Source organism: Lampetra planeri, chromosome 4 (genome assembly GCF_965212315.1).
Source record: "Lampetra planeri chromosome 4, kcLamPlan1.2.h2, whole genome shotgun sequence".
Classification (NCBI taxonomy): domain Eukaryota; kingdom Metazoa; phylum Chordata; class Hyperoartia; order Petromyzontiformes; family Petromyzontidae; genus Lampetra; species Lampetra planeri.
In genome coordinates this window covers 18229292-18239132 of record NC_136110.1, presented here as the reverse complement: position 1 = coordinate 18239132, position 9841 = coordinate 18229292, and the positions used below count along the sequence as shown (strand labels likewise).

General features: G+C 48.6%; 1 protein-coding gene across 1 annotated transcript in view; it reads left to right on the top strand.

The window, feature by feature from the left end:
* The first annotated feature begins 284 nt into the window (after window positions 1-284).
* The window catches only part of LOC144717755 (NSFL1 cofactor p47-like), a 33609-nt gene continuing 24052 nt past the window's right edge, over window positions 285-9841 (top strand). The window contains exons 1-2 of the mRNA XM_078593378.1: window positions 285-604; window positions 3671-3810. Of these exons, the coding sequence (XP_078449504.1) occupies window positions 509-604; window positions 3671-3810 (236 nt within the window). The 5' untranslated portion in view covers window positions 285-508. The remainder of the gene's footprint in view (window positions 605-3670; window positions 3811-9841) is intronic.

Below are 9841 nucleotides of genomic sequence, written 5' to 3'. Positions count from 1 at the left end.
CCCCCTCTCCCTCCCCCTCTCTCCCTCTGCCCCACCCTCCCCCCCTCCCCCTCTGCCCCGCACTCTCCCTCCCCCCTCCCCCTCTGCCCCGCCCTCTCCCTCCCCCCCACCCCCTCTGCCCCGCCCTCTCCCTCCCCCCCACCCCCTCTGCTCCGCCCTCTCCCTCCCCCCCTCCCCCTCTGCCCCGTCCTCTCCCTCCCCCCCTCTTCCTCTGCCCCGCCCTCTCCCTCCCCCCCTCCCCCTCTGCCCCGTCCTCTCCCTCCCCCCCTCCCCCCCTCTTCCTCTGCCCCGCCCTCTCCCTCCCCGCCCTCCTCTCGGCGGCGCTGCTCCGGAAGCGATCTCCGCCGTCGCCCCGGCACCGGACGACGAGGAGAAGCCGCGAGCCCCACACAGAGAGACAGAGAGAGCGGAGAGACGAGGACGAGGAGCAGCGGGAGACGAGGACGAGGAGAGACGAGAGACCGGGAGACGAGGAGGAGCAGTGGGAGACGACGAGGAGGAGGAGGAGATGGCTGAGGAGGCACTCGCCTCCTTCATGGCGGTGACCGGCGCGGACGAAGCGCGGTCCCGGTTCTACCTCGAGCTGTCGGGCGGGGACCTGCAGGTGACCAGCAGGACGCGGGGGGCCTGGAGGATTAGGGGGGTCTGGGGGGAAGAGAGGGGGCCTGGGGGGATGAGGGGATACTGGTTAAGGGAGACGAGGGGACGAGGCACCCCAATTCCTGACTCATTGTGGCCTAGCGTGAGACGCGGGCGTCCGTTGTGCTTGGGGGGGGAGTCACCTGAGTTCGATGCCAACACCAGTGGATAGCGATCGTCCTGCAACGGTCGTCTTAAGCCTTCCCCTAGGTCGACTCGGCCTCTAAACGAGTACCTGGTCCGGCGTGTAAAAAACATCGCCTCTGGGGAGACAAAGGCGGCCGGGAGTGGTGTTGGCCACCCTCCGCCGGCCTTCATAGGCGCTCTCGAACAGCACTGGGCCCCAACAATCTGTTACAGGCCACGCGGGGGGGGTGGGGGGCATCTTTGTGTTGTGACTGTGAAGGGGTTTTCCACCGATTGTTCAAAGCCCCCCAATAGCCGTGGTAGTCGAGCTTGTGGATAGGACCACACAGGTGCCTCCCGTGTACGGCTTTTACATTTGCCAACAAATCTGCCGCATCATGCCCCAGGCATCATCAGTCAGTCGGTGCGTGCCTTTATTAGCATATCCCACTAACTCCCAGCGGCATGGCTCTCAAAACCCCTAATCCTGACCACAATAACCCGCAAACCGTCTACGCCTGCTGTCAGAAGTGGCGTGGGCCAAGCGACTCTAGCTGGACGTGCCAATGAACACGGTGGCGACAGCATTAGAGATGCAACTGTATAGCATGCTTGATTGTCAACAATGTGCGACGGTGATATCGTATTAATTGAATAAGCATATACTTGCTTTTTATGTAATCATTTATAACCTGGGCTTGTAACGCTCTGCCATGCAGTATTTCCTTACTCTCGGAATCGAGAGCGAGAGAACGACTCGGAGCAATTACAGACGCGGGAAGGCGGTAGCAGCCAAGTGGTGACTAATAGTTGCCCAACCTCTGCGTTCCTCTATTTGCGAAGATGTTTCAAGTAATTTAAAGCGTGTTATACGTCTATATATATATGTTGAACTTTCGCACCGTACAAAAGCGATATTTGTGTGATCCACCAACCCTCGCTGCCTCCACAGTGCCGGATTACAGAAAGCCACGTGCAGCGTAACCACCAGCACCCAGCTGGTGCGCGGACGTTTCAAACCTTGGCGTTAAACTGGAGGCTGACCTGGGAGATGTAAAAATAGGGACATAGTCGGTTCTATTGAGGTGACGAAAGAGGCAATGCGCAAAATCATTTGATTCGAGGCAGAATCTTTAGCAGAATCTTTATTTAGACTGGGGGGGAAGAATCCGATTAGCTACCAAGCTCTTTACTTCAAAGATGTCCAGCAGGGCCCGGGTCAGTAAGTTACAACAGCAGTCGAAAACAAGTGGTGGCCTTTTAATCTGTCGAGTAAAGAGTTGACAGTTTTCGTACGTGGGGGGCGCAATTATGGGGATGGGGGGATGGCAGCGTTATGCAACGTATAGGGACACAGTGGGCAGAAAGGGTGCCCCGAATCAACAGATAAACACTGGTACAAACATGTTAAGTACAATTATTCAAACAAAAAAATATTCCAACGATTAACCGTAAATGCCCAAAAAACATTGTTACTAATGAGAGAAGAATATTTCTGAAAAAAAGACCTCGTGTAAAATATAGTGGTAGCGCTACTGCTGGTGTTTGTTACTGAACACCAGGCTTGTATGCTAACTGACATGCGCATGAAAGCAAGATGCATGATAACTTAATTGTGAGTATTGTTACCTTGAAATATTTTTTATTAATACTTTCACCGTGAGACTGTCTTCCTCTAAACCCAATACATGTTGCAACCAAAATAAAATTAGTTATAGCCTTCATATAATTATATACGGGTTAAAAACATCCGTAGCCATTTAAGTAGAAGTGAATCTGGAAAAAGGAGGGCCCCCACAGTCGTATCTTGCATAGCCCCCCCCATTAAACGTTTCGCCCCTGTGGAGGTGTAGATTGTTTGGTCTCTGAGCATCAAACATGGAGGTGTAGGTTCCAAAGGGGAACTAAAAACAGGTCGCTGAAGCCACATTAATAAATATACCTCGCATGTAAACCCCAACAAGCCATGCAGGTGTGAACAAGTCAACCGACATTTAAATCAACGCAAAACATACCACACACTCACGGTGGGAGACTTTAATTACAAGGGCAAAAACAAACGGAGTGAGAGTGATGGGAGGGTAATTGGTGAACTCGGCATAGGAGAGGGGAGACATCAGTTAGATCCTGCAACCGGCACGGCCTGACGATAATCATCACGTCGTTTTTTTTAAAGGAGTGAGCCAAAATCGAAAACCCACCGCTCCCTCAACGGTGGATTTCTCCTTGCGTAACGGCAGACTCGGCACCAAAAACAGCACTCTCGTTGCCTAACAGCAGCCGTCACATGAGAACAGCAGACTCGCAGCAGCAGACCTGTCAGGAACACCAGCAGTGGGCCCTTGCCCAGACTTTGTCTTGGCTCGGTGACAGGTGATGCTTCTTCATCGGTGTTGAGCCCACAGAGAAACCTGTCAGGATGCAATCTGCATTTTGTGACCGGTAGCCTGCGATGTTCAAGCTGTTTGATTTTTTTTGTTAGTTTTACAACATAGTGATGATTAACCAGGTGAGAATTCAGGGGAACAGGAGAGTCTCATTTGCAAGTGACCTGTGTCACCAAAAACTCAGGTGTGTGTGTATGAATTCCACCGTGGGGAGCTGTAGCGATGTGGTTGGCGTATTGAGCTATGTATCTGGCAACTCAAGTTCGATTCTTGCTCTCACAGCCAACATCCGTGAAGAATATCTGAACTGGTACTGGGCTCCCCCGAGGTCAACGCACCTTTAAATGAGTACCTGGCACTGGGGAGACAAAGGCGGACAGGCGTGGCGTTGGCCACGCACCTCCTTGTGCGCCGTGCCAGCATTTGTAGGTGTTCGTTAACAGCGCTTGCCTCAACAGCCTGTTAAAGGCAACATGCGGGAATCTTTGTCTTTGTGTGCTGCTGCTTGTGCTGTGCAGATGGCCCTGGCGAGTTTTTACGAGGAAGCAGATGAGGGGGAGGTGGTGGTCCCCCCCGCTCCTCCTGCAGGCGGTGGCAGCAGCAGCAGCGGTAGCGGTGGAGGTGGTGGTGGTGCTCCTCAGCCGGCGCCTGTTGTTGCGTGAGTTACCTCTGCATGGCACAAGCGCACAGGATTGGGCACGAGACGTCACGGCTCGACGGGAGGATGGCCAGTGGTCGAGACTTAACGACGGAGTTGCAGCAAAGGAGGAAACGTGCCCTGGAGGACTTCCACCGCGGAGATGGAGACGATGAAATCGTCTCGTGTGCAGGAGCCAGAATGTGTTGTTACCTGGCTTCATGGAGCAGTGGATAGAGCTTGATGATCTGTGTGGCATATATACTGCACAATGTGATTGCCTGCTGAAATTAACATGTCTGTGGTGGTCATCACGGTGGTGAGATCTTAACTGCTAACTACCTCGTCTGGTATACAGGAGGTCGTGGGTTCGATCCTGATCCTGACGCCTGTGTGTTTGCAGTTTGCATGTTCTCCTCATGGTCGTGTGTATTTTTCTCCGGATCCTCCGGTTTTCCCTCCACATTTGGAAACATGTGTTTTAGAGTATTTTGCTGATAGAAATTTCCACGTGATAAGCCACTTCGTTGAGCTATTATTTGTGCCCAGGTCGCTTCTGAAAAAGAGCTACATAGCTCAGTGGGCCTTACCTGGTAAAATAAAAAGTTTAAGTTTAGGCTTGTTTACAGACTGTGGTGGGGGTGAGTTTTTCGAAAGGATAACCACTGGTGCTTTTCCCTCAACGTGGTACCGATTTTATATGATTCCGGAGGGATGATTGTCCGAGTTAAACCCAAAACAGACTTTAAACTTGGCAACCATCCGATTACGAGCCGCTCGCTCTACCACTCAGCCACCAGGTCTGAAATACGTAGAGATTTCATTAAATTGGACGCTGGATATAGCTATATATAGTGGAAACAGGTGGTGTCTTGGATTGTCTGGCCGATGCGTATGTGTGTGCACTGTTGTCTGCGTGTGGTTGTCTGTGGGGAGCGGTAGCATAGCGGTTAGCACGTTCTGCTATGAATCCGGCGACCCGAGTTTGATTCCCACTCGTGGCCATCACCAGTGACGATTATCTGAACTGGTCATGGGCCTCTCCTAGGCAGACTGAGCCTCAAATGAGTACCTGGTGTGCTGTGTAAACATCGCCACTGGGAAGGCAAAGGCGGTCGGGCGTGGTGCTGGCCATCCACCTCCTTTGTGGGCCGTGCCGGCCTTTATAGGTGCTCGCTAACAGCACCATGGGGGGGCATGTTTGTCTGTATATGTCTTCTGTGTGTGCGTGTTGTCCACTTGGTTGACTGCGTGTGTTGTTTGTGTGTGGTTGACTGTGTGCTTTGTGTTGTCTGTGTGGTTGTCTGTGTGTGGTTGACGGCGTGTGTTGTTGTCTGTGTGTTGTTGTTGTCTGTGTGTTGTTGTCTGTGTGTTGTTGTCTGTGTGTTGTTGTCTGTGTGTGGTTGACTGTGTGGTTGACTATGTGTGGTTGTCTGTGTGTTGTTGTCTGTGTGTTGTTGTCTGTGTGTTGTTGTCTGTGTGTGGTTGTCTGTGTCTGTGTTGTCTGTGTTGTTGTCGTTGTTGTCTGTGTTGTGGTTGTCTGTGTTGTTGTTGTCTGTGTTGTTGTCTGTGTTGTTGTTGTCTGTGTTGTTGTTGTCTGTGTTGTTGTTGTCTGTGTTGTTGTTGTCGGTTGTTGTTGTCTGTGTGTTGTTGTCTCTGTGTTGTTGTCTGTGTGTGGTTGTCTCTGTGTTGTTGTCTGTGTGTGGTTGTCTGTGTGTTGTTGTCTGTGTGTTGTCTGTGTGTTGTTGTCTGTGTGTTGTTGTATGTGTGTTGTTGTCTGTGTGTTGTTGTCTGTGTGTGGTTGTCTGTGTGTGGTTGTCTGTGTGTTGTTGTCTGTGTGTTGTTGTCTGTGTGTTGTTGTCTGTGTGTGGTTGTCTGTGTGTTGTTGTCTGTGTGTTGTTGTCTGTTTTTGTTGTCTGTGTGTTGTTGTCTGTGGTTGTCTGTGTGTTGTTGTCTTTGTGTTGTTGTCTGTGTTGTTGTCTGTGTGGTTGTCTGTATGTGGTTGTCCGTGTGTTGTTGTCCGTGTATTGTTGTCTGTGTGTTGTTGTCTGTGTGTTGTTGTCGTTGTTGTTGTCTGTGTGTTGTTGTCTGTGTGTGGTTGTCTGTGTGTTGTTGTCTTTGTTGTTGTTGTCTGTGTGTTGTTGTCGTTGTTGTTGTCTGTGTATTGTTGTCTGTGTTGTTGTTGTCTGTGTTGTTGTTGTCTGTGTGTTGTTGTCTGTGTGGTGTTGTCTGTGTGTGGTTGTCTGTGTTGTCTGTATGTTGTTTGTGTGGTTGTCTGTGTGTTGTTTTCTGCGTGTTGTTGTCTGCGTGTTGTTGTCTGCGTGTTGTTGTCTGCGTGTTGTTGTCTGCGTGTGGTTGTCTGCGTGTGGTTGTCTGTGTTGTTGTCTGTGTTGTCTGTGTGTGGTTGTCTGTGTTGGTGTCTGTGTGTTGTTGTCTGTGTGTGTTGTTGTCTGTGTGGTTGTCTGTGTGTTGTTGTCTGTGTGTGGTTGACTGTTGTCTGTGTGTTGTTGTCGTTGTTGTCTGTGTGTTGTTGTCTGTGTGTTGTTGTCTGTTTTTGTTGTCTGTGTGTTGTTGTCTGTGGTTGTCTGTGTGTTGTTGTCTTTGTGTTGTTGTCTGTGTTGTTGTCTGTGTGGTTGTCTGTATGTGGTTGTCCGTGTGTTGTTGTCCGTGTGTTGTTGTCTGTGTGTTGTTGTCTGTGTGTTGTTGTCGTTGTTGTTGTCTGTGTGTTGTTGTCTGTGTGTGGTTGTCTGTGTGTTGTTGTCTTTGTTGTTGTTGTCTGTGTGTTGTCTGTGTGTTGTTGTCGTTGTTGTTGTCTGTGTATTGTTGTCTGTGTTGTTGTTGTCTGTGTTGTTGTTGTCTGTGTGTTGTTGTCTGTGTGGTGTTGTCTGTGTGTGGTTGTCTGTGTTGTCTGTATGTTGTTTGTGTGGTTGTCTGTGTGTTGTTTTCTGCGTGTTGTTGTCTGCGTGTTGTTGTCTGCGTGTTGTTGTCTGCGTGTGGTTGTCTGCGTGTGGTTGTCTGTGTTGTTGTCTGTGTTGTCTGTGTGTGGTTGTCTGTGTTGGTGTCTGTGTGTTGTTGTCTGTGTGTGTTGTTGTCTGTGTGGTTGTCTGTGTGTTGTTGTCTGTGTGTGGTTGACTGTTGTCTGTGTGTTGTTGTCGTTGTTGTCTGTGTGTTGTTGTCTGTGTGGTGTTGTCTGTGTGGTTGTCTGTGTGTTGTCTGTGTGTTGTTGTCCGTGTGTTGTTGTCTGTGTCTTGTCTGTGTTGTTGTTGTTGTTGTTGTCTGTGTGTTGTTGTCTGTGTGTTGTTGTCTGTGTGTGGTTGTCTGTGTTGTCTGTGTGTTGTCTGTGTTGTTGTCTGTTTGTTGTTGTCTGTGTGGTGTTGTCTGTGTGTTGTTGTCTGTTGTCTGTGTTGCCTGTGTGTTGTTGTCTGCGTGTTGTTGTCTGTGTGTTGTTGTCTGTGTGTGGTTGTCTGTGTGAGGTTGTCTGTGTGTTGTTGTCTGTGTGTGGTTGTCTGTGTTGTTGTCTGTGTGTTTTTGTCTGTGTGGTTGTTTGTGTGTTGTTCTCTGTGTTATTGTCTGTTTTTGTTGTCTGTGTGTTGTTGTCTGTGGTTTTCTGTGTGTTGTTGTCTGTGTGTTGTTGTCTTTGTGTTGTTGTATTTGTGTTGTCTGTGTGTGGTTGTCTGTGTGGTTGTCCGTGTGTTGTTGTCTGTGTGTTTTTGTCTGTGTGTTGTTGTCTGTGTGTTGTTGTCGTTGTTGTTGTGTGTTTGTTGTCTGTGTGTTGTTGTCTTTGTTGTTGTTGTCTGTGTGTTGTTGTCTGTGTGTTGTTGTTGTCTGTGTGTTGTTGTTGTCTGTGTGTTGTTGTCTGTGTGTTGTTGTCTGTGTTGTTGTTGTCTGTGTGTGGTTGTCTGTGTTGTCTGTGTTGTTTGTGTGGTTGTCTTTGTGTTGTTGTCTGCGTGTTGTCTGCGTGTTGTTGTCTGCGTGTTGTTGTCTGCGTGTTGTTGTCTGGTTGTCTGTGTTGTTGTCTGTGTGTGGTTGACTGTGTTGTTTGTGTGTTGTTGTCTGTGTGTTGTTGTCTGTGTGTTGTTGTCTGTGTGTGGTTGTCTGTGTGTTGTTGTCTGTGTGTGTTGTCTGTGTGTTGTTGTCCGTGTGTTGTTGTCTGTGTCTTGTCTGTGTTGTTGTTGTTGTTGTTGTCTGTGTGTTGTTGTCTGTGTGTGGTTGTCTGTGGGTGGTTGTCTGTGTGTGGTTGTCTGTGTTGTCTGTGTGTTGTTGTCTGTGTTGTTGTCTGTTTGTTGTTGTCTGTGTGGTGTTGTCTGTGTGTTGTTGTCTGTGTGTGGTTGTCTGTGTTGTCTGTGTGTTGTTGTCTGTGTGTTGTTGTCTGTGTTGTTGTCTGTTTGTTGTTGTTTGTGTGGTGTTGTCTGTGTGTTGTTGTCTGTGTTGCCTGTGTGTTGTTTTCTGCGTGTTGTTGTCTGCGTGTTGTTGTCTGTGTGTTGTTGTCTGTGTGTGGTTGTCTGTGTGTGGTTGTCTGTGTGTTGTTGTCTGTGTGTGGTTGTCTGTGTTGTTGTCTGTGTGTTTTTGTCTGTGTGGTTGTTTGTGTGTTGTTCTCTGTGTTATTGTCTGTTTTTGTTGTCTGTGTGTTGTTGTCTGTGGTTTTCTGTGTGTTGTTGTCTGTGTGTTGTTGTCTTTGTGTTGTTGTATTTGTGTTGTCTGTGTGTGGTTGACTGTGTGGTTGACTGTGTGTGGTTGTCTGTGTGTTTTTGTCTGTGTGTTGTTGTCTGTGTGTTGTTATCGTTGTTGTTGTCTGTGTGTTGTTGTCTGTGTGTTGTTGTCTGTGTGTTGTTGTCTGTGTGTTGTTGTCTGTGTGTTGTTGTCTGTGTTGTTGTTGTCTGTGTGTGGTTGTCTGTGTTGTCTGTGTTGTCTGTGTTGTTTGTGTGGTTGTCTGTGTGTTGTTTTCTGCGTGTTGTCTGCGTGTTGTTGTCTGCGTGTTGTTGTCTGTGGTTGTCTGTGTTTTGTCTGTGTGGTTGTCTGTGTTGGTGTCTGTGTTGTTGTCTGTGTGTTGTTGTTGTCTGTGTGTGGTTGTCTGTGTGTTGTTGTCTGTGTGTTGTTGTCTGTGTGTGGTTGTCTGTGTGTTGTTGTCTGTGTGTGGTTGTCTGTGTTGTCTATGTTGTTGTTGTCTGTGTTGTTGTCTGTGTGTGGTTGTCTGTATGTGGTTGTCCGTGTGTTGTTGTCCGTGTATTGTTGTCTGTGTGTTTTTGTCTGTGTGTTTTTGTCTGTGTGTTGTTGTCTGTGTGTGGTTGTCTGTGTTGTCTGTGTGTGGTTGTCTGTGTTGTCTGTGTGTTGTTGTTGTCTGTGTTGTTGTCTGTGTGTGGTTGTCTGTGTGTTGTTGTCTTTGTTGTTGTTGTCTGTGTATTGTTGTCTGTGTTGTTGTTGTCCGTGTTGTTGTTGTCTGTGTGTTGTTGTCTGTGTGGTGTTGTCTGTGTGTGGTTGTCTGTGTTGTCTGTGTGTTGTTTGTGTGGCTGTCTGCGTGTTGTTTTCTGCGTGTTGTTGTCTGCGTGTGGTTGTCTGCGTGTGGTTGTCTGCATGTGGTTGTCTGTGTGGTTGTCTGTGTTGTTGTCTGTGTGTGGTTGTCTGTGTTGTTGTCTGTGTTTTTGTCTGTGTGTGGTTTTCTGTGTTGGTGTCTGTGTGTTGTTGTCTGTGTGTGTTGTCTGTGTGGTTGTCTGTGTGTTGTTGTCTGTGTGTGGTTGTCTGTGTTGTCTGTGTGTTGTTGTCTGTGTGTGGTTGTCTGTGTGTTGTTGTCTGTGTGGTGTTGTCTGTGTGTGGTGGTCTGTGTTGTTTGTGTGTTGTTGTCCGTGTGTTGTTGTCTGTGTCTTGTCTGTGTTGTTGTTGTTGTTGTCTGTGTGTTGTTGTCTGTGTGTTGTTGTCTGTGTTGTCTGTGTGTTGTTGTCTGTGTTGTTGTCTGTTTGTTGTTGTCTGTGTGGTGTTGTCTGTGTGTTGTTGTCTGTGTTGCCTGTGTGTTGTTTTCTGCGTGTTGTTGTCTGTGTGTTGTTGTCTGTGTGTTGTT